Raw genomic sequence first — 25,006 nt, 5'->3', positions numbered from 1 at the left:
CTAGTTGTATTTTAAATGTTTTGATTCATTATTTATTTTTCCGTTGCTTTTTCTTGTGCTTATCAATGTAAATATTCAACGCTGAGTGAAGTATCCTATGAATATAAATCCTCAACATAATTCTTTATGCATTCTGGGGTAAACAAAGTTTCTAAATGAAGTTTTGAAAATAACCTTCCCATACTTAATTAATTTAATAACTAATTGAAAAAGCATGTGCTTCATTTTCAGAGCAAAGTCTTCATGAGCAGCTCCGTGTGGAGTTAAACGCCGCATTGCCAAGTAAGCTAAACTGACGTCATAAAGTCATAGTTACAGTATTTAGGTATTTCACATTTTGCATTTGGACGGACAGTATCAGGCTGGTTTAAATCCAGCATTATTGTACAGCACTACAGAATAATCTAAATTTTCGCTTTACATAGTTTGCTCATACAATATTGTTTAGCAGCTTTGATGTTTTTATCTTCAAAAGTTTCACTATAAATTTGTCGATGCTTTAAACTGTGTACACAATAAAGGTGATCATGAATCAGCTTTTTTGGAAAGTTTTAACAGGCGAACTGTTGTCTATATTATACACACAGAGGATAGTTGACTTCGTTGGTTATTGCAACAAAGACCGTAATTAGGCAGCTGCTGGGTGGTATATGGGATGTAACTCCAGAGGCATAAAGATGAACTGCTCTAAAAATTTTCAACGTTTGCATACATAATAATTTGCAGAGTTAAGACTATACGTATCCGGCAAACAATGACACGTTAAGAACGATGCGTGCTTTAATAGCCGAAAATTTTCAGCTGACTACATGGGAAACCTTTGCTATCCTATTTTTTTTTTTTTGTTTTTGTTTTTGAGCAATACAAATTGCTGAATTTGATCGCGAATGGCTTTAAAAGATCCGTTTCTGTAACAATGAGTGCTATGCGTCCTCTTGAGTCTCCTCAAAACATTTTTCAAGATCGAATTCGTTATCAAAAAAGCACTGGTACTACTTGTACTTGCATATACGTATTTTGCCGACGCCTTTGAATATTGAGAACAAACTGAACGCCGCAGTGTAATATATGGTCGTTTCTCTGAAAAAGGATAAACATGTCTTAGATTGGCAACGGAACTAAATTGCTCGAGAGTATAAAAACAGTTTGTACCATAGAAGGTTAGAGCGTTCAAGACTGCAGGTTGATTATAGCCAATCGTCGAAAGGTCTTAGTAAATGGCTGAAAGGCACTTAGGACGAATCTGCTCCGAGAATGCTGCTTGTTGCGCGATGGTAGACAAGTCGTTGAAGCATTCAGATCTCTCTCTCTGAGGACATAAACAAACACCAATAGAACCAAATATTGTAGTTTTGATTTATATATACTCCGCGGAACGCACGTGCGTTAGCCCTTAACTTGCCTAAGGAAGCTGGATCGAAGATACTCTGACAAACCTATTGATGAGTTTTCCACCATTTAGCATTTACAGATATTACCTGATGAGGTGCCTGTAGTAGGCACTAGATCATAAACAAGCTTACAGGTTTTAGCGAATCTGTACTGTCTAATGTTGTATACCACTAGTTCTCCAAAAAATTTAAACTGAGCCGCCTCCAGGTGTTAATCCATGCATTCCACGACTGTTCTGTTATATATCGGTTTTTTTTTAATGGGGAGCTTTACTAAAGCTTGCGATAAGGTTAAGGGACTGATATTTTTTCTAAGCAGGGCAATTTGTAGAGACTGTCGTAAAGAATTAATCTCTATACGACTTAAAAATATGGAAATTGATCAGCCAAATGATGCATAATTACCCTAGCATCTCAGCATGTAAATCTTAATGCCTTGAAACGGACATTTTCCGATCTACTCGACACCATTTAGTGCTACTTTGTTTCAATTTTATTTTAAGCTAGTACCGCCATTCTCTGTTTACAAGAATGCGATTAGTACTCTAAGTAGAGTAAGAGTAAACAAGAAACGAACGATTAAGGAGGGGCCAGCGTCGATTTTTGGTTAACATTTGAGGAAAAATTTAGATATGCCGCTAATCCTTATATGCAACTAGAACAGAGAAGTATTTAAGGCCTAAATATATTTTCCATCTGGGCTTTTTATTGGTATAGCTTCGGAGTGTTACACTGTATCGCAGAGGTATCGAGAATTTTTTGCGTTAGCGATTGCTCATACTTCAATTGTTTAAATCTCAATTATCCCTTTATAAAGTAAGCCGTGTCGGTTACCATGCACGTGTATTACGGTTACATTATAGAAGTGAAAAGCCAATGCTTATTCTCGAAGAATCCAAGGCTATTTTGGTGGACAGCATTACGTCATCTTCTTGAAGCTTCCGCCTAATAGTCTTTGATAGTATGAAAATTTCTCGATATGAACCAGTAAGGCGTAATTCCTTGACAGTCAAAAAAAGGGTCAAAATAAATTGGATTTTTGACATGGATTTTGCATTTTTCTTCAGTTTAGGCTCATTTTTAAAAAGACTCTTGAACAATTGGGCTTTTGTTCCCATATCGTATTTCTTCACCTGGGCGCAATAAAATAAATCTACATCTTTTCCAAGTACATTAAGTTTTTCCTGAGTTTCTGACAAGTGTGTCTGTAGTCAAAATGTAGGTACTTCAGCATAATTCTTGCTGATACTCTTATTGCCTTCAAATGAACTCCCAAATTAGTTCGAAATGACTTGTATGATGGACCTAACTCATCCTGAGAGCTTGTTGTGCCTTGTCGTTACTTTTTTGATACCCAATAAAACTACCATGCTCGTTATTTCGCTGCGGACAATTGCTAAATTTAAATTGTTGGATAGGCCATTTTACATCACGGTTCTCTTTGAACCTGAGTCAGTAGCTAGTCTTTTTTCTTGATGGAGAAGAGGCTCAAGGTCGTATGGCCCCTCATTATACGTATGCGCATACAAAGAATGAATGGAGCATCTATTGGTTTGTTGAGTCCAAAGCAACTGAGCCTTAACATCTCCTTAAAGGATGAGTATATGAACTACGTAAAATATCTTTCGAGCAAACTGCGATGAAGGGCAATTAGGATACTTCCTGTGATCAAGGTTAGCTGTTCATCAAGAAAATATGTACTGAATAAAGTATTTTACCCCTTTTTCACGCACCGAGTTGTCCGACAAATGCACGTTACTTTTAAGTCAATGAGAATGTATGTGAGGGCCATTGATGGTTGTGGCTTGAATTTATTATACTGAGATGCGATTCATCATAACGAGAAAACGCTAAGACGAAGACTGAAATGACGTAACCTACCATAATATCAAATGTTATGTAAATGAGAAAAAAAAATGCAGAGGAGGTACAGTCAACGTGCGCCATGCCACTAACCTGCGTCGGCTAAGCAGACTCCTTCGAAACTAAACTAATATTAAACATGTTAGCACTAATTAATTAAATATGTAATAATATTTGTTGCGTATCTTTGATTCTTTTTTGTCAACAGATTTACCTCGTTCTATAGCTTGCTGCGTAACATAACGCTTGAATAACCTACATCTATAGTTAGTTCTTGTCCTGCTTCTTATTACATTTACTATATTACATTTTTTTGTACGATCGTTGCTAAAACGCTATGAATTTTTAAAAATAGTATTTATAATTTATTTACTGGTTTCTTCCCTCTCAAACCTTCCGAGCACAGCGTTAGATTGTTCCATCATCATTACATTCCATTCCATTGTCGTTAAATACTATTATCATGATATTAAAAGATATAAAATATGATTCCTGCAATATAATACAATGTGCACAACTGATAGATCCTCTATGTATATATATATTTTTTTAAATTTCATTTTATTTTTATGATTAATAGCGAGAGGTAGATAAAAGAAACGTTCCATTCTGTCTTAATATGCAGTGTCTCTTTCAAATGTTTTGCGGGCCTGCGGTCAGGCTCTTATGGTTTACGATGGTGACATTGCCTTCAAAATCTCAGTTTGAGCTTTAGCCGATTCTACCGAGAAAAAAACCACGTTGCCAATCACGAGAAACATATTGACCTTCCAAATAGCCAGCGTTTTGATTCGTCTTATAGAGCTACATATATCGGCTGTGTTCTGATGCGATGTTCATAGTGGTCTCCGTAAAGACGTGCTACACTGAAAAGCATGTCCTGCATGAGTACGCGATATGGCCGGGGTGTGCTGAGTATCATGGGGCATGCGTACTGATGTTATTAATGCGGGCGTCTGTGTATGTGTATATGATTAATCGTCAATAACTTATTTCATTACAAAGGCAGACCAAATTACGTAACGATACCCCTGTCACATCGAATCGCTATGCGGCTGTCACAGCGGGATATCGCACATATTTACTTAAGCTACTTACATCTAAGTAACATTTGAAGGCCTCATTGACAAAAACAATTAACGTGTAATGTTTCCTGCCAGCTGACTATCATCCATCCGCCTAGTTCGATCGCACTTATAAATGTGTAGCTCCTTAAAGCAGCATCTTTGAGATAAGCTATATTGATTGCGTTTTCAAGGACTCTTACCACTAGCCCTATCGATGAGAATAATTCCTGCTTAGTTTACAAAACGTAATTTCTCAGCGCTTACACCTTGTTTATGGAGACTTAACTAACAACAGTGCCGTTGGAACCAGTCAACTTATTGAAGCAGGCATCATTTAAACGACGGAAACTGTTTTAGTCGTCAGGATTTCGTATATCTGATTCGGGAAAGGCTCGAAACTAACTTGAAATTATTATACATTCCATCGGCATTATGAATATCCTGTTAGTCTGTCAGAGAGAAAAGCTCGTACGCTACAGCGTTCATTGCAAATCAGCCTTGGTACTTATCACGTAAGGCACAGCCAAAAATTATTGAAGGACCTCCACGAGGCATTTGACAACGATACCCCTAGATCTTCAAGATTTACATAGCAACATTTTTATATCTATATGTAGAGCTAATACCAGAATAACTATCGATATATTCTCTGTACTGGGGATTGAGATATGTTTTGGACACGGTCAAAAATATTTTCCTCACTTTGGGTAGTATAAACGTGTGTTAGAGGATTCGTCGCTTGCCCGTACATCTTGGAATTGGAGAAAATGCTTGAATTTTGCCATTGACTTCCAATTCTGATCATATCAATTCTTAGACACACACCACTAGACTGACCCCCAGCCAAACGGCCAAATGCGTGCTAATCAAATTGACATTGCTAAGTTCATGAGAAGATTTTCGTTAACGCAAGCTCAGCGCTTATTTCAATAGGGATGTTCCGTCTCAACGTACTGCTCCGGATTCAAACTTTCCCAACCTGTGCGCATCTTGCGTGCCTTAATTGTTTCTGCGGAAACGCTACGTCTATCATAAGCCCAACCGATTAGGGCAAAGAAATCGATAATTAAAGTCGTTGGGTTTAGCGTGTACGGAAGTTCCGCGGCCTTGTAGTCCTGCAAGATAATACATGATAGAACAGATGATGTATTATATTTTCAGCTATTGGGTTTGTGGTTTGTCTCTGTGGTCTGACCGCGCACGTTACAAGCGCTATGACCATTCCTAGACTCAACAGGTCTATGCACCGTTCTAATGCCCCAGCATTTATCAATGAATATTTGGTGGGCATCTAAGCCAGACCATGAAATTTGACGAGTGAGTCCACTTCAGTTTGATATAGCGCTCATTTTGAGAAGGGAGCCCAGAATAGCCTTCAGGACATACGCCCAAAAGAGAAATGATTTTCATCAGTTCATCAAATATTATATACATCTAAGTACATCTAGAAGAACTTGATTTTATAGTTAAATATCTCAAGATGTGCGGCTATAGAAGAAGGACACATTTGATGGTTGTTTTCAAATAAGACGATGGTTGTCATTTGCGTCAAAAATTCTACTGAAATAAGCTTAATTATTGACATTATGATGTTTCACATAATTTTTTTTTAACACTTATCATATTAGTCTTGTAGAATAGCTTAACCAGCGCTAGGCTCATAGATTACTCATTTCCGATTGGGATTCAACGACCTTAGCGTGAGAAGTCTGTTTAACCTAACACCTCTAAATATAGCAAATAACAAGTCGGATCGTTCTTCGCCACGTGTTACTTACATGGGGAAAAGTATGGTGATAATTGTGCCAGCCTTCTCCAATAGCGCCTACGGACACTCCCCAATTCTCGACCGGGTTGATGTTGGTATCGTAAGGTTTGTGACCCCACATATGGGCCGCTGAGTTTACAAGCCAGGTCACGTTCAGTGAAATGCAGTACCTTGATCATCGCAACAGGAAAAGGAGAGAGATTTAGCAATGGATACCGACAATGAGTTTCTCTGGTTGCACGTTGATGATGAAAGTTGTTGCTAACGCGTATATACGAAGTGTTTGAGTGCTGATCTGATTAACCGTTGACAAAATCAAATCAGCTCCATTGCGTTTAATGATAAATGCATAAAATGGGCTAGATATGGGTAGTTTTTCGTATGTGGCCTCACGCAAGCCACTATTATAATTAAGAAAAAATATTGTCATTCCCCTTCACTTTTCTCCGAAATTAATATTAAGTAGAACCTTCGAATACCAAGTACCGTTCGTGGATGAGCTCATATTGTTGTGGACCAATTAAGCGTTAAAGGCTTAAACCGAAATATTTGAACTTTCCATATTTAAGCATACTGCCCCTGTGGCATATATTAATAATAGGGGCTGAATCAACGACCCTCCAGCTCCTTGAATCAGAAATTTTTCTGTTTAAATCAGCACACTCGAGTTGAGATCAGAATCACTGTCAAATATGATTTATGCTCATAGATGATCCTGTACTATAGTAAAATCATTTTATTGGTCTTAGATAATAGTTATACCTTGTAAGTGAGCAGATGACGAAAGCATTAAGAAAAGTTTCGCCCCAGAGGAACATCGGGATGACGGCCGGAAAGATGAAGCAACAAATGAGCACGGTCTTCAAATAGTGACGTTTCTGGAAGGCGACGACGGGGTCAGCCTGAAGATCGCTCAGATCTATTTTTCGTCCCTTCTCAATGACGTCCGGATGTTTTCGGCAAAGGAGCCACCCAACATGAGAAAAGAAAAACCCTCGCTTGGCATTATGGGGATCAGCGTTCGTCTCCGAATATTTGTGGTGAACTCGATGATCACGGGCCCATTCCATTATGTGATTCTAGAACAAAGCAGTAATAATTTTTTTTAAGTCTAGCTGCACCAGTAATCCATTGGATTCTATTACGCTTCCCAACTTTGACAGTACTTGCAAAAGAAAAATATGTTGAAATAGCGTAGATGCCGTGTACAAACCTGGAACGCCATACTTTGACAGAAAGCTAAGAAAATTTTGAGAGGAAGTTTAGCCTTGTACGTCCTATGAGCCCAGAGACGATGGGCGCCGGCAGTGATTCCCAGACATGAGGCGAAGTACATAATATATGCTGTAACAGACATTGATAATAGTTATTCTTATAGTATGGTATAAGGTTATTCTCTCAGTTTCACGGTTTTCGACCTTACCGCACTTTAAAACGGCCGTGCCTTACCGCACGAACCAGAACTGGTTAGCTGTCTATACCATAGCGCATATACTACAGGACAGCTTTGAAAAATTCTTAACAGAAAAGAGGTCTATCTCTCTGGTAGGCTTTTGATACATAATGACTTTGTTATACACACTCTTGTTATTTATAATTAAAATAAATACGATTGTAGGTTATTAATCGAATATTGTCTACGATCAACCGCGAGGTCCATTTAGTCGAACCGTCTCGTTATGATACAATTCTAAGGAGATCAGTCAATTTTTTAAGCTCAACGATAATTGGAAATATATTGTATTTTTAAACTACATTACTTCTAAAACGATGCCGGGGTATAGAGAGACCTAACGGAATACACATTTTCTTCAATTTTTGCGTTCAACGATTTTCGGTATCATCCTAACTTTTTACTTTACTTGTTATATTTATAGATATTTTGACATATTTTCTGGTAATATGTACCCTCTTATGTAATCCTAATTTTTTTCGAATGTTATAGCCTTCTTGCAGAAACCAGTAAACTGAGCGTCGCTCAATCAACTCTGTTGATTGTGTTGTATCATTCGCTGCTAAAAATATATACCATCTTGTTTTCATATATATATGTATATATACAAATGTTTTTTTTCTATACATCATCGGCTTCTGTTTTCGGCCATGCACCTTGTAGCAGAGCCACCATAATTAACCACATACTAACGCTAGTCATGAGAGACCAAAACTACGTGGAGAGTTTCGAAAAGCGTCAGAGGTACGAAAAATGCCATTATACTGACACAGCGGTGTTGACAATTCGAATCTCAGTGACCAGTCACGAATTGAGAGACAGTTGTGCAAAGGCCGCTCAGGAAGCATATCATACCTGCTCCTTAGAAGGGAGAGAAGGACACGGTACAGAAATAACTAATCCTAGAAGGTACATATAGGAATATGAGTGGAGTAACTTAGGTGATGGTAGATAGGCAAGCCAGCATGGACCTACAGTGCAATGAGAACTCTTAGTTAGCCTTACCACTCATTTACAGGGCAAACTGGTTGACGGCGCATGGCAATTTTTAAACTTTCTGGTGGTTGACAAAAGCGGAATTATTGAATGAAGGCATGAACATTACTATATTACCAAGAAATACTACGCTACTAATTTAGTTCGGCGCTTGATACAGGGGGAATGGGAAGCGTCTGCTGAAAGTCTACCACTCAAAGTTAGACGATGACTTATGCTTAATTAAAAACTTTTTTAAGAGAATCTAATGAAGCGTCACGCAGTGTCGTGGATGATGGTAATATTATTACTGGTTAAGATGGAATAGGCACTTTACGGTTGATTGAAATGATCAAATACGCAGTCAGCGTTTACTTTATTCACCTTGGTGTCAATGTAAATTTATAAGAACACGTGATTGTTAAAATGAAATAGAAAAATCGAAAAAAATTGATATCCATATTTATTGTGTATGAAGTGTTTATTAAACATACGCAGAAATGCGTATGTTTAATAAACACTTCATACGTAACATGGCCTCTTGTATACAATTATTATAATCACCATTATAAAAGAATATTTCGTTGCAATATTATTATAGGTTTCGCTCGTTTTTTCGTAGTGGCTTTATTGACAATTAATTAGCATGTTATTATTCCTTTACTTGTACTCTCCCAATTCGTGTACATATTTATAGTATATAACCAGGGGAATTTACATAAAAGTAGCCGCGTTCCAGTTATCTCTTGCTCTATACATGGACCATCGCAATAAAAAAATAGTACGTAACCTGCAAAGGATCTTTTTAGCATGTAAGGTACAGATGGCGGCACTTTATGCAGTAGAATGGCTAAATTCTAATATGCTGAATTCGTATAACGTAAAAAAACGCCAGTATATGAGCCCGATCATCATCAAGAAGTCGGCAAAACCAACTTATGCACGTAAAATTTAAGCGTAACGTAAAACGCAACGCCAGTACGGTAAAATCGTTCGGAGAACCTCGCAGCAAACGCACTTTAATATGGTAAATGTATCGTCAATGGTGTATGTAACACACGGTGCGTCTTAACCGTAGTTGACTCAAAAAATAGCAAAGACTATTATAACTGTGAGGGCAATACTGAAATTTTCAGTTCCCATTCGTTCGATTGAGCTCAGTAGCGGACCCCGTTCTAGGCTTAGGGAAATGATTCGGGTATAGGTATCACGAGTTCCTTGTCCCAATTTACCAGAATTACTAGAACTTAATTACAGGCCGTACGTGTTTTTTTTTTTTGTTTTATTTATACGCACTCTAATCCGCAAACGTATCGTGTTCTGTAAGCGATTTTTAGAATCTTTTCATTGCGTATCCGACCTACGTTTTATTAGAAGCAGAACCACATTACAGGAAATGGGCTATATGTGCTGTAAATCACAATTGGCTTTAGATTTGCTGCGTCTTAACGTAAATCCTTTATTAACTGACAAGGTCCTATATTTAGGATAAACCCATGGCGTACCACGTTTGCCTTAAGTAAACAGAGTAAGATATATGCATCTGACAACGCAACTGTTTTGTCTGCTTACTAAACAGCAGTCGCCACATATGGTGAACAGAGGACGTCGAAAATGATGGATTTCGAAAAAAGCCAAAGACTAGACTCAGAAATTCTATGCTCATGTAAAAGCTGTATATTTTTTAGCGAAACATTGACTGAGTGGAGTTAATTATGAAGCCCATATTTAATTGGAACAGTATTTAATTGCACACGTATTAAACATCATTAGGCAAAGGGCATCAACTGAACAGTCTGCCAATATCTAAATGGGCAATTGTTTAGCTTATAAGCCTTGGCAAATTGATAGAGGAGTGCCAATTCGTTCCTCAGACAGTTCAAATTATTCAGCAGCCTACATTTAACACCAAATCGAATAAATCGTTCGACATCTATCTACCTTGTTTATCTTTTGCAAATGTCTTCTAAACAACACCTAATCACGGACATCGCTACTGCATCTCTATTAAGATAGACCGTCCTCGAAGGATTATAGGACTCTGGTAACGTAGAAGAGAGCTAAGAGCGGGCTGGTTTGGGCGCAATGAATGGGTAGAAGCGGATACAATGAATTTTATCTGCCATTTCTGCTACTCTGCCGTAACTGTTTCGCTCCGGCCTGCATTTGGACGGCCCACGCAATGTATCGGTTTATATTTTGAGCTGAGTCAACTGTTCTGAGACAGATTGATAAAAGACAAGACGCATCCATTGTGACCGTATTCTTTATATAGAGGTGTAGCATCTCAGTGGGTGACCAGCTTGGAAATGGAATAACGATTTTAGTAGGCAGCTATAGGATTAATATGGCAACTTTTAATAGTTCCATAATTTTTTAGTCAGGCAAGACAAAGCCAAAATTGCTATGCCAGAGGAAAGGAAAGAAAAGATTATAGTCCGAAGCGGTCAAAATGAACGTAAGGGTAATCAGCGAGCAGAACATATGACTCGCTTGAAACCACTGAGGAGAATAAAAGTTACAGCTATTATTAGGTAACGGGATTCCGCGCTAACGGTTGGTTAAGCGGCGGCCACCCGAAACTGCGGCCATTTGGACAACATTCGAATAACGCTATATCTGCTTAGAGTAAAAATAGCAGGTTGATAGAGTCGATCTTGCAGAGAGTATCGTATCTATATACTCCCAGCAGACGATGTAGTTCTTTCCAAGTGATTCTAACGTGCGCAGATTTTACTAGCTACCGAAAACTGGCCCATTCGTTCAATTAATGCGGTTTTATACGCGTACTACCAGTAAGATTGCACGCATTTCCGACACCTAAATCGAACTACCTTATCGTTCTATCTTAAATAGTTAAACAATTTTAGCTTAGTTTAAGCTAAAAATAACCAGATCGTTGATAGTGCTGTTTTGTATGGGAATCTTTATAATGGAAATCAATTAGGATGACTTCGGAGTTAGAACGTCACTAGGGGAGCAACGTTAACGAGTAGTCTGGGAACCCTGCGCAGCTTTATAGCAACTGACGAGTACGAAGTAGAAAACCATTGTTCTCACCTCACATCCGTTTTCATACACCGCCTTAATCAAAGGCGCTTCTTGCCTTCGCAATTTGTTCGCAATACCACAGATTGTTAAGAACAGATTAACGACATCGAACTCGTTTAGTGTGATAACGCTAGTGAGAAACTAACGGCAGCTTTTCAGCTTCGTCCAGTTCCAGGGACCCTGTGACCGTTAACAGCTTATTTTCTACTGTACTCGCTCTAGCATATTCTAACCTCTACATAATTGAACGCCACGAACAAATCAATGCACGCACGCCTTGTTCTCAATGTAAAACGATCTTTCATCTCGTCCTACACCGGCGAACTAGTGCTCACAACTTTACGCCCTCGGATGGCAACGTGAGCTACCTATTTTCTAAGATCAGATACCAGCGGAGACAAAATGAACCCCATGAGTAAATCATGTTCTGTATATCTCATTTCGTTCCGAGCAGCGGACATCTAACCGGCTCGAGTGGCGCTTGTATCGAGCGCGCGGCTGCCGTCATACGAAGATGGTAAATGTCAGTGTGCCTACTGCGCCTGGCGATAAGCTCTCTGACGTAACAACTTGGCTGGACGATGCTGCACTTTACCGTAGATCAATAGAGCTCGCGATTCGATCGGATTAGCTAAGCGTTTCGTGTTGTAGTAACTGATTTTTGTCTCCAAAACGGGATCACGTGAAGGACGGTACTTGTTGACCGCCCTTAAACAGCGTCGTTGCGTTTGTTCAACAATAATAGAGACAGTTCGTTCACATTTGACTGCGAGCTTAGTTCAGTCATACAGTTCAGCTGCGTGCTGGTTTGCCTCGCTGTAGAGAATCAATGGAAGCAGCATTAGATGAAGAAAATTTAACTAACCATCAGGGTGACGAAAGCGACCTTCAACGGTGAACGGACATATTCAACGTGGATGTCTTGGCGTGCCGGCCAGTTGAGGCGACGATAATTGCTGACCACAAAACACAGCGTTGCACAGTTTCGTCTTGGCCCACCTAAAATCACACCGTGTACATACAGACACAGTAAGCCTTCCCTTGTTGCCGCGTTAGGCTGTGTCCTGCCTTTGTGCCTAGATTCCCAAACATAGGTACCCAACGACCGACAAAAGGAGCGATTAGAAACGGCCCGTCGAATGAACTTTGCATCTTGACGTGGTTGAAAATCGTTAAGGCCAAAGTTTTCGTTGAGTTTAAAATGTAGTTTTGTTGTTTTTCGTCAGGTAGGAACAGTTGATTCGACAAGAGTCCAGTAGAAAGCAGCAGTAATTAAACCTCGGGCACGCCATGTTTGTACATCCCATAATATTCATACGTTGGATAATGTTCCCTATGTTCGAAATCGAATGACTTCGATTGAAGAGGCGTCTTTGATTTGTTACGGGAACGACAAAGATTTAAAACTGTTTAAAGGGTCAAATATTACGTATTTTCAAAGAAGCAGAAGAGCGCTAGAAAAATCTGTTACAAACTGCTACACGTTAATTAAAAAAATACTGACTGCTAAAAGATTCTGTGCTCTGGCCGTATCCATACGTGCTAAGGAGGGTATGCACTTTAAAAATGGCATCAACCTATAGGTGGGGCAGCTGCTTCTTTTTTTGGCAAGTGGTCGGTATTCGTATTCGAAGATTCGAGCTTTTTGGAGTAATGGAAATCGACCTAAGACAAACACTGATCCAGAAGCTTGTTCCCTGAGTCAAATGCGCATAGATAACAAGTACCAAGTTCGTTTATTTTATTTTTATACGTATATTGCGCCTTGTAGGGCCCTCATCGTTTGTCAGTAAAGACTAAGCAATTGATTCTGGCCGTCGAGTTCACAGAGTCTGTGGCGAGTCTATTATAATTCAGCTTGAATAAATAATAATAATAACATTTTTATAGCTGGACTGTTCCCGTAAAATCTCTACGTAATTTAGGCCTATAACAGTATTATAAATCAAAACATGTACACTGTAATTAAGTCAAGTAGACTTGAGCCTTTTTCGCTAGTAAACGTACTCAAGCGAGGAAGTGTTCACGTTTGCCGGTATCAAGATCATTGTGGGAGCACCATTGGAAAGCTGCCGACTAAACGGACACAATAAAAGCATTCATTGATACATTAGATAGTGCGACATAGATCTGTATCTGTATAGCTAGTAATTTATATTGATCGATTTGCCGCTAGGTCAGACCTTAAGCGTGTCTTTTAGCATAAGACCTGATAACAGGATAGGTCTTAATATGCTTGATTAAAGAAAAGCATGACCCAACCGTTCGATAGCACGCAACGAATAGACCACATAAGTTGGAGGCGGCAGGTCAGATAACGGTCACGAGATTTATCCGTAACATAATATTATTTAGAAATACCTGTGTATATAACGAGCATCTATCATGAATACGCTGTGGTTTTAGCAGTGGTGACCTCGATCAGCTGCTATAAGTGAAAACATTCTGCGATACAATTTGGACGCGCTAAGTTTTCAAAAGCGACGTGTACGAGCCTGTACAAATTACAACCTGATAGGGATGTATTTACATGAATCGGAGTTGGGTAGAATGCGTCTAAATATAGAAGCCAGCGATGGAAGATCAATGAGAGTCCACCAGCCAGCTCTGCTGAACGATTAGGCCAGCGTTCTTCATTTCGTAGACATAAAATTTGCGATGACTTTTTGTTTTCGTGCTTGTTATGACTGTCACTATGTTTCGGTCCAAATTAAAAGCTAGAAGGGGGTAACTATTTCGACAGAAAGTTTCTATTACTGTGGCTTCAGTGATTTCACAAAACGGGTACCTATTGGCAATTACGAACGGTTACGTGATTCCATCGTTCTGTTTCGAATAACGTGCATGGTTTATAATGCGAGAAAGTACTACATTTAATTGAATTCTCTTTGCTTTATTTACCATATATATCTGCTGATATATATCTGCTGAGAGCAAAGATTTGAATAACTATTGTCGGCCTGAATTGGGCTTGTGTCCAATTACCGTGCCAATTGTTTTATTCGCGTTTTCTCGCTAGATAGAGTTTTTTTTTTTTTTTTTTCTTATTATTATCCCAAGTCGTAGAGATTACACAAACTCATAAGATATCGCTGCTGCAACAATCTATATGCCTTATTTCATTTAGTGTTAATGGCAACTGTTGAATACCGAAAGCGTATAATTACCCGCGCTACAATGTCGGCGGTCGATATGAGAGTATGGTAGAAAGTAGCATACTCGATTTATTAGCTCAAAAAACGTTTAACCTGATGGCCCACGCCAAATTCACTGGGATCGAAGGCCTGTTTGTAGAAAAAACAAATTCTATTCAGAAAATTATCACGAATGGATAGAGGCCGTATTGATTGAAACGGCGTCGTTGCACGAAAACGAGACCTTACATGAAAGAGTTCTCCCTACATTTAATAACTTTATCAGTCGACAGCTAATTTTGTGAAATGTACTTCGAACAGTGAAATGTACTGTGAAATGTACAACGAACGATACGACATACGCAAGTAATTTTTACGCGTATAAGATAGTGACGCTTTTGCATGTGGATGGAACAGAATTAAGAAGCACGCATTTGCCAAACGAGAATTTCAGTGAGCAACAACAATGTCTACAGCAGTAACTTATACGATACACGTAGCGAGGCTAATCAGAGTTACTAGTACGTACCCCATCCAACAGTTTTCCACATGGCCTGCGTCGCAATCAGGTATAGGCCGTAGATGGAAATAATGTGAAGGTAGCCCATGAGAATGACATTTCGCCAGACGAGCTTTATTCGATAATCATCAGCGGTGGCAAATTTCGCCCCTTTGACCCTTTGCTGCTTGTGTAGCTCTTCCTGTGTAACTGATTGTGTGATTGACATCTTCAACGATTACTTCTAGTACTAACAGAACACCACACTATAGTATGCAGCCAAATGTTTGCCTTCAGTCTATTCTATATGATGTTCTGAAGCGGGCGCGTTAAACAGGTGTCACTCCACCACCTCCACTCTTCGTCGTAGTTTGATTCAGCTTAAATCACTCAACTTCGTGCGTTCCAATGTAGGTTCCGGTGTCTAACGGAGATCACTACCTTTCTCCGCCGGCCGAAGCACACCGCCACAATCGCCAACGAGAACCAGAAAGTAGTACGGACGAAAAGTAAAGATAGGGAAAAACAAAGAAAAAAAGAACGTGAAACCTCCCGTTCCTGTCACACCTCACGCAGCCGTGAGTCGTATAAGTCCGGCAACACTCGCCGGCACTGAAGCAAAGCTGGTAGAGAAAAAGAGGAACTCTTGGGCGAAATTCGTTCGTTCGTCCGTTCGTTCGCCACTGGACATTAGTTGCTTCTTGACAGTGGCGGGTCTGCCTTGTTGCAAAAGCCAACGCCGCCGTTGTCGACAACAACAATAACGGCAGCAGTAGTAACAACAACAACAACAATAGCAACAATATCGAAGATGAAGGTTTGAAAATTTTAGCTACAACGAGCAGTAACTGCCGCAGGCACCGCTATCGACGTTACCGGTAATGCCACCACAAGAACAACAACAATAACAGCAGCAACAGCAACAGAAACAGAAACACGCGTCAGCGCGCAACCGAGAACGTCGACAACAACAAAAACAAGTTCACGAACAGCTAGACGAAGCGAATAGGAAGAGCCCGAACCGGCTGATTGGTTTACAGTTCGTTTGTCTGCTCGCTGACTCAGAGAACCGCGTACGACTGGCGTGGAATTAGATGCAGGCCGGATGGGCTCTGCCGTCCGCTTCGGTCTTTGAATGAAGGCGCTGACGTGCACTCCGTTCGGGCCTTGTATGCAAATGAAGCCGGCGGCGCTGGCGACGACGACTTTTGGGGCTGCTGCCGAGTGCCCAGCAGCGGTGGACTGACTGCGGCAGTTTGCGGTGGTCGTGGTCGTCGTGATGTGATGTGGAATGGTCGCGCTGCTGTTGATGCCGGTGGTGTGATGGTCTCACCCTCTAATTTTCTCATTTCTTCTCTACCACCGCCCGTTCGTCGTTGAGCGCCGCACTCGGCTCATGTCGTCTTGAGTCGGCCGGCGTCTCAGCCACCAGCAGCGGCAAATCAACCTGTCTGCCTGGTTAGCTGCCTGCGACGACGACGACGACAACGAGTCAGCGAGCTAGCAAGCAATAGGAACAGCAGCTCTAATGGATAAAACAGAGAAACCTGATTGAGAAAGGGCACAGCGTCCACCGACCGACCGACCGACCAATCGAGCGACCGACCGACCGACCGACCAATCGAGCGACCGACCGACCAATCGAGCGACCGACCGACCAATCGAGCGACCGACCGACCGACCGACCGACCGGCCGGCCGGCCGGCCGGCTGACAGAGCAGAGAGCTAGCCGGCTGGCCAGCATCTTTCGTTCGTCGCTGTCAGTGGCCGGGGCTGGCGCGGTGTTCAACTCTTACTTACGCCGCCGGCAACTCGAGCTAAGAGCGACGGCAGCAGCAGAGCGGCACAGTGCTTGCTCGTCGTAAACGTTACATTGTTTGTATCAACCGCCGTTGACGACTCCTTTCAGACGCTCGTTTCGCTGCCTTTCAATAAGACGCAGGCAAGCGAACGGGCAATGTCCTACTGGATGCTGCTCAAAAGAGTGTGGCAACAGCTGATTAAAAGAGGGCAGTGCTCGTCTGCGGCTGCTCTCGCATGCTGTCAAGCTGGACTGTGAGAGCGGTAGCTCTAGATAAATGTCTGCCTACCCAGATCCAGCCTTTCTCTCGCTCTTCTCGAAGTCTAGCCGCCACTTAATGCAGAGCCATCACTAGCTTATCCGCTGTGTTACTCACTAATGATGACCTCGGTGAAGTTGTTGATCATGGTTCACTGGTCAAGTGTTTGCCATTCAACCGTCGAAACAAGGGCGAGCTCTAAGTTCGAATCTGGGCGCAGACACGCGTTGTTGACACTATAAACATCCGACTAGAAATACGAGAGGCAATAAACTTAGTTGTAATTGCTTCTCCTGATTAGTACTCATATTGAAGCCCCTGCCACCCTGATAGGTTCTTGGAGCAATAGAAAATTACAGGTAAAGTTATCGAGGCTTGTCGTAGAAGAGACAACTGTGAGCTGTCAGCTATAAAAAAAATCTTGAGTGGTAGGAGCCAGTGTCTCGAAGTTCACTCGTTTAACCTGCGCCTGTTTCCCGAAAAAAAAATTCCGAATTATCGCACGGGGTAGTGCTGTTATTCGGTTCATCAGACAAACAGAAGCAACCTAGATCGACAGAACAAAACAATAAAATTGCGTTTCCAATGAAATACATTACTGCTACCTTGAATAATGTAACATTAATGGTATGACTATTTCTGGCCTCATCTGAGCTGTACTTTACAAAATTAAGTTTACAGTGTCGACAAGTTCTAAGCTATAAACTACCAAAGATATCAGATGGGGACTTTTCGTGCCCTAAGTTGTTTTTCTTACTGGAACGTGCACTTGGGCTTTCTTTCTGTTATCCTGCTATCGAAAGTAACAAAGATGCCAGCGGCTGTACGTGCTAAAGCGGCAAACAGGAATGGAAAAACTACTCATGGTACTGAATCTGAAGAACCTGAGGCTTGATCCACATCGAACACGAAAAAGGCCTGTTTGTGTTTGCGTATATTAGAGTAATCATTAAGTCATCGGCCGTTGTCAGCGCCGAAGAACGCAAGAAGTAAGGCCTATAAAATATGCAATCACTAGATGCACTGATATCTACATCGAGGTAAGATAATTCGTCGCTTGTCGAACAACCATAGGTAGCTTATCAGCAAAAGGATCTTGCGTTCCTTTTCTTCATTCTTGAGAAAGGTCGTTTCTAAGAAATCCGTTGTCATCACAGTCGCAACAAGCGGGGGGCTTACTGCCAGATGTTGCTGACGAAACGCAAGCTTCTAGCTCTCAAAAAGATATCACTAGACCATTGGCACCGATGAGGCCGTTGATTACCTAACTCTGTCAGGTCCTAAAAACCTTGATCGGTGTACTGCTCTTTGAAGGAGTCTATTCCACTGAGAAAACTAGCCGATGAACTTCGTGAAAGATACATAAGTTTTATGTGTGTATATATATATATATATATATATATATATATATATATATATATATATATATATATATCTTATCTCTAAGTCCAATAGAATTTCATTTTTTAATCTTAGTTGAAAAAAATTCAAGGGAAAATTCATTAGATTACATGTGTTCCTTTAACTTTATAGCGAACAAAAGAGGATATCGTAGTAGGCAAACATAGTTACCTATGCACAACAGAGGGATGCGAAGACTATAAAAACAAATGGCGGTGTGGACAATTTGTATTTTTCTTGAAAAAGCTGTTTTGGGGCATTGTATTGGTTTTTCAAGTTAATTCAATCTATTCGCACCCTAATCATTCTGCAATGATTTTACCAGAAATTTAAATAGAGCACTATGAAATTCTCTACGGCTGAGCAATTCAGTTCGATAAGCCACCCTTTAAATTGTTAGGCTGCTATTATATATTTATGAAATCGATTCAGCATTTTGTCAAGCTAGCCATATCGTTTACCCGTCACTTTATAGGCCGATGAAATCACATAACCGTGTCATGGTATTCCTAGTATCACTTTAAGCGTGGTCACGAAATGGAGTAGACAAGTGGCCCATAGGGACGGCCTGTCTGTAGGCTGGCGCTAAACAGTTTTATTTGTTTGATTTATGGACAAATTTTTAGTCGAATGTTAAAAAACAAATCTCGATTAGATTTACTCGTTAACGCATAAATCAATAGATAGAAGCAAGCTATCAATAAACCATTAGCTTCTATGCAAGCGTTTGGCGAACAAGCCTCTCTAAGGACTTATCGAACTGGTAGGCGTACAATATACAATTGATGACTAAATTAGGCGTAAACGAAGCGAGCAATTATGAGTATAACAACGGTTCTTTGATGATCTAGGGGCTTAATGAATGTATACATAAACCAAATTCAAGCTGATTCATGAAATACATGACAGAGGCCGATTCAGAGATAATACTCCGGAATTCCGATCTAAAACTTGAATTATGATGATCCAGTGTTATCTTCATGGTAAAATGCGCTCCTTGTTCAGTATGCTACAAAGTCATATAGTACGACCCGTTCGGCCAGCCGGTGGTCAGAAACCAGAAACGTTATTACGTTACCTAAAGAAACATTTTCGCTTAGCGACAGATATGGATAAAATGAGATAAAAATTTCATCAGCTGGATGTTTACAACGTAGAATCAATCATTTTGATGAAGCTCCTTTAAACAGTTAAGAGAGATGTGAAGCATAGCGGGCCTAAAAATCGGCCTGTGTAAGCCCTGCTTCCATGTTTGCCTGCGTTGTGTGAACAAACAGGTGGCGGTAAATATGATCTGTCCATTCAAAATTTGCTTTTTCGATAGCCGTACTTTCTTTTTTTGGCAGTTCTTTGAAGCGACAGCAGATAACGCGGGCCAGGGGCTTTGTCGCGCCCATAAAAACGTACATTGTACACGACTAGCTGTGTCGGTAGCGTATCACGGTAAAAATTCGATCTTAGCAATAAGTACAATATCATATTGGCCAGACAGTGATCAGAGTTGACAACGGCTAGTTAAGGTAAAGAAGAAATTTTGCAAACAAGTGCTCATGGAGTTTAAGCGAAACTTCCGTTCTGTCCTCGGGTAACACTCGAGTTAGATAGAAGCATAGAGATTGGAGCGGACTGGAAAATAAGTCAGGAAAGCAGTTGAAAAAAAGACGGTGATAATCAAAAACGTAGATTAAAAAGTGACTGTTCTTTTGCGCGAAACATTAAAATATCTAAAGAATACATAATGTTGCTGAAGGTGTCAAATAAATATCAATATATCAACTGGGGCGTTTCATAAATATAGCAGAAGAAAGGCCTTTTGTTTTGTTTATGTATCTGCTCTCAAGGTATAGAGTGTATAGCTCTAGAATATCACTTATCTACGGAAAGAAATCTCACTCACGTTACAGTTAAGTAGTTGTAAAAATATGGCGTTCTCTCTCTCTGAAATCGAATAGATTTCGAATTTTGACACACGACTATATATATATATTGACGATTACTTAAAGGCGTAATAATTAACCGTACGTGGTGCAGGTTTGACAACGAAGCTGCGACGGACCTGTAATGGCATTATGATTTCAAAGAATTGTATAAATACATCGGTGGAGATATCATCCGCCCATATCATCTTTGAGCTTACGTGTTACTCATTGTTACATTATTTTGGCGCCAAAATTTCAACGGCAGAACTGAAATCAATATTGTATACGATTAATGTTTACCATCCACTGGAATTATAGAGTACAGCGCCACGAGATCCAAACCATAGTACGTTGCTGGTCACCGTGAATTCGGATATTTATATATATATATATATATATATATATATAGACTTCAACAAGTGATGAACGTATCCAAAGGTCACTATGCTACTGCCTAGTAATAATTACGTATATTTTTAGATCGTCTGATGATCCTCAACTGTTCTATTCGCTGATTAATAAACCGTTTCATTAATAAAATTAGTTAGAAAATTTTTTCGTGTCTACTGATGCTACGGAGGCTGCCACCGACCTGTGTAAGATATGTCAATGGTAGCACTATATCGCACCTATGATGGCAGTTTGTATAAAAAGGAAACTATAATAATCCTAATCTTATCTAGTTGTAGTGGTAATCAGCGCCCCAAAATAATGTTAGAGCAACAAGTTGACCACTAAATATTTATTACGCGTTGTTCTAAAGTGGCAGCCATAACACAGGGCAGCATTTTAAAGATAAGACAAATAATAATTTCATGTGTAAAATCTTATCCGACCTCGCTACCTTGGTATCACTTGTCTCGTTCTACTTATCGGGACCCGATGTCCGATTTCAACGAAATATACATCGTTTCAAACAGGCGCGTTTGTTGAGTATGTCCTTCAGCCACAGAGCTCATGGCTTTACACTGTTACGGACTATTAGCCTGCTGCATTAGGTATGGTCGGCCCGCCTATCGAGCCTGAGGAACCGCTACAGAGCCGTGAAACAAAGAAGGCCGAATGAACCCCGCGAGGCTAGCAGAGCAGCCTCCGAGAGAAATATCGTTAGAAAAATATAACGGGCCGACATAGCTGGAAGGCGGTCCTCAACGTACTGGACGGTCAACGCCTTAACGACCATCCCGCTTACAGCCGAGCTCTGAGCAGTGAGTGATATCTGGGGTTTTAAATGGACACTTGTCCATTTGTCTTTTTTTTTTTTTATTTATTTATAATTTATTTATGTTTAGCGATCTGTACCTTTGCTAGGCCAGCACGAAACGTCTGTGGCAGGGGCAAACTGCAGGAGGAGCAGCAGTCATTCGAAGTCAGTATTTTCTATCGCATAACGTGACACATGACTGCACAAAGGTATGTCGCCTTCTTATCGTTAGGCTTTGTTTTTTTTCTCGCTGTGTCGTATAGCCTTTTCATCAATATTTTGTCACATGTTAGGCCCACACATTTAAACTTCGCCCTACACTGCCTAACAGTACTTTATGAAAACTCAGGCCAGATGGCCTATTCAGTTTGCTATTAACTTTCTTCTTCGCCTTAAGATGAGTTGTTTAGTCAAGAAAAGGCATTTTCTCCTCGAATTTTGTTGAATGACTGACTCCTTGCGAAAATCCGTACTGGTCCATGTGGCTCATCCGCTGATATTTATAGTCGCACTCTGTCAGGTCATATTGTCCAATGGTAAAGGTGCCTGTAATGGATATTTTCCCAAGAAGATTCACCGCCTTTTAGGCTATAGGACATAGGAGACCTTAAGCGAATACATTGGTATATTTTTCCTTCAACGGTTGACAATGCTTGTTCTTAATAGTAGTATTAAAGACCTTTCTGTCGACATACTCTCATCGCCTGAACTCGGGCAACTGGGTCAATATCCGACGGGATAACCGTTTCATTTCTCTACAAGTAGAATAATTGGCATACATCTTCAACACCTCAAATTCCATTCGACTGATGATTGATATCGCAAAACGGAAACCAAGCGAAGCGGCGAAATAAAACGTGAGTTACCAAGAATGACTTAGGAATCAGGGTTCGTCACAGCAGTAAATGAAGAAAAGTGACTTTTGAGTCTATAGAAATTTATTTGAGATAAAAAATCCAAACAAAGTACTTGAAAATCTATATAGGTCGAAGCTTTGTCTTTCGAGTTGCTATCTGGTAAAACCATATCGATGTAGATAGTGGCAATTGGTTTTATTTATGAGTTTAATGACCCTTCCTACAATTACTTCGTCATTGTACAACTTACGGTCACCAGCATAGGCATGCGTTATGTCAGAATTTTTCTCTTAACGAAGCGGATTCGTTCGCATACTAATAGCACCTAACTTGGGTAAATAATTCAAAAAGAAAGGTTCAAAATCGGACGTAAACACGTTTTCCTGTGTGTTAAGGCCCATTCGTCCGAAGCGATACTCAAGGGCACTGCCGGACGTATTAAACCGGAATATTCAGTTAGGGGGTAAAGGTAGATTTCTAAACTCCTATAAACAGGTCTCATTGTAAGTAATTATTTTTAATATTCTGTACTCGCTGTGCGTATTTCACACCATACGATTGTGCAGCTGCTGTTGTTATAACTTAGCCTTACAGAATAGAAATCAATTGAATAAAAGGCACGGTAGAAATTCGGCATAGACTTACCAGGAGAATTTAAGCACTCCGGAAAGCGGATACTATTATTAACGTTGGTTGCTGTTCGTATGGTTTCCCAACTGTTTTATGGGTCTATCTGAAGTTCAACAAGAGCTACTCCCACTAGTAGGAGGCAAGTCTTTCATGCTATAGTTGAAAAGACGCAATTCTAAAAGCTAGTCTACACAGAGGTAGTAGCTAACGATAATGCAATAAAGGAAGATTAAAAACAAAAAAGTGCTACTGTTGATTAGATAATGGTCACTGCTGTGCAAGCTGTACAGTACAAAACCGGAATTATTATGGGATTGTATAAAGTTAATTTTATAGCAAACATTCAGCAGTTTATCAACTCGCAAGGACATATTTATTTTGCAATTCGGATTTGCGAGATATTTAAAAAAAAAAATAAGGATAAATTGTAAATTTGTACTCACCGAATGAGCAAATAATCCAAAATTCAATTTGAATATATAGATAGAACCAGAAACAATTTGTCTTTGCCTGCGTTTGAGACCGCTTCAAAGACACTAATAGTAGTTTTGACAAGAGCGACATGCTTGTTTTTCATTCGAACCCCCCTTACGACAGGCTCCAAATTTAATCTTTTAAGCGAGATCAGGTGGACACGCCTATCAACCGGCAAGGCCGAGGCGGGCCACTATCGCAAAGGGCAGCTGACGATTCAGTAGGTCTTTTTACAGTATAGACAGCGGGGATTAAGTAGATGTTACATAAGGGTTGATTCAGAATGGTAGTTAGATATCGGACTGACGGTGAGAAATGTGAACCCATTTTTTTGTCGCTATTTGTCTTTATTACCGTGTCATCCTGTTAAATAATCGCAAACTACTATATGAGGCACAGCGGACCTCAGCAGACAATTTCAAATAGGAAGTAATGTGGGTTTGTCAATATATATGACCAAGTAATTTTTTCCAACGATTATCCTCCAGTACGCTACAATTTACCGTTGGACTAACTACCGTTAGGTATTATTTCAGTCACTTAACATTCAGCACGAGTCTCATGTATATTTCGGTTTCATTGCCAAACATGTTATCATCGCATTGTTACGGAGACAGCCCACTTGCCACTGGGTTTGTGTAGAGGATGCATATGCACATATAATTTTCTATTTACACGAATTGTATGGTATTGATCTGTCGTCGGCGGGACTTGAAGCAACGACCCGTGCTCTAATACAGGTGAAAGCGGATTTGTACAATATAAGGTTGTATAAACTGTGTCGCATATATTGCATGTAATGTCACTTTGATAAAAAGTAAATGCTGATCAAGCACACTCAATTCAATATTTAATAAATCAATTCCGTCTATAGTTAATTAAGAATTGAACCCATTGCGTCTTATTGACAGCCAATTCCATCTGCGTCGCCATCTATGTCTACAATCGGTTTATAGACTATTCTTTTTCCACGGATAACCTGGCCAGCGGCTACGTTGGGTGGTACCAAAGAAAAAAAACGTTTTTTCACCGAAAAAGAATTAAAAATTATCTTGTTCCAAGCTAATTATTTCAAGCTCTATTTATAATGCTATAAATATATATATATTTTTAGAGCTGTTGATGCACAATGAGCACATGATTGAGGTTGCAGTGATTCCCACGAGAGAACCTAATAAATTAGCATGATGTGAATTTATATTCTTCAAAATTTGAAGTTGTATGTAGAACTGCGTGAAGCATGCGAAAGCCAGGCTTCGA

At 40.1% G+C, this 25,006-nt stretch overlaps 2 protein-coding genes and 1 long non-coding RNA gene across 8 annotated transcripts in view; 2 read left to right on the top strand and 1 right to left on the bottom strand.

Annotated features, from left to right (window-relative positions):
* LOC111245708 (protein O-linked-mannose beta-1,2-N-acetylglucosaminyltransferase 1-like) overlaps positions 1–25,006 on the top strand; it is a 51,506-nt gene that overhangs the window by 849 nt on the left and 25,651 nt on the right. For all 4 annotated transcript variants that reach the window (XM_086979789.1, XM_022794386.2, XM_022794387.2 and 1 more), the window contains exon 3: positions 232–282. In XM_086979789.1, the coding sequence (XP_086835915.1) occupies positions 232–282 (51 nt within the window). The remainder of the gene's footprint in view (positions 1–231; positions 283–25,006) is intronic.
* Positions 5–23,863, bottom strand: LOC111245711 (acyl-CoA Delta-9 desaturase-like). 3 transcript variants are annotated; one of them, XM_086979822.1, is made up of 6 exons: positions 16,240–16,866; positions 15,232–15,642; positions 7,303–7,433; positions 6,852–7,168; positions 6,100–6,259; positions 3,597–5,436 (listed from the first exon to the last, which is right to left on the bottom strand). In XM_086979822.1, exons 2-6 carry the CDS (start codon positions 15,428–15,430, stop codon positions 5,248–5,250), a joined length of 996 nt encoding a protein of 331 aa, XP_086835948.1. In that variant the 5' UTR covers positions 15,431–15,642; positions 16,240–16,866; the 3' UTR covers positions 3,597–5,247. The 3 variants fall into 3 exon arrangements, with proteins under 3 accessions (XP_086835950.1, XP_086835948.1, XP_086835949.1); XM_086979824.1 differs by lacking the exon at positions 3,597–5,436 and adding an exon at positions 5–1,309 and having other exon boundaries at positions 15,232–17,085; XM_086979823.1 differs by lacking the exons at positions 15,232–15,642; positions 16,240–16,866 and adding an exon at positions 23,716–23,863.
* On the top strand, positions 12,162–23,751 carry LOC147758027 (uncharacterized). Its single transcript, XR_015320827.1, has 3 exons — positions 12,162–12,597; positions 21,893–21,994; positions 22,551–23,751. It is a non-coding gene; the product is annotated as an uncharacterized LOC147758027 (long non-coding RNA).

Source organism: Varroa destructor, unplaced genomic scaffold (genome assembly GCF_002443255.2).
Source record: "Varroa destructor unplaced genomic scaffold, Vdes_3.0 BEIS01000002.1, whole genome shotgun sequence".
Lineage (NCBI taxonomy): Eukaryota > Metazoa > Arthropoda > Arachnida > Mesostigmata > Varroidae > Varroa > Varroa destructor.
The sequence above is the reverse complement of the archived record's forward strand: the minus strand, read 5'-3'. Positions and strand labels throughout refer to the sequence as shown.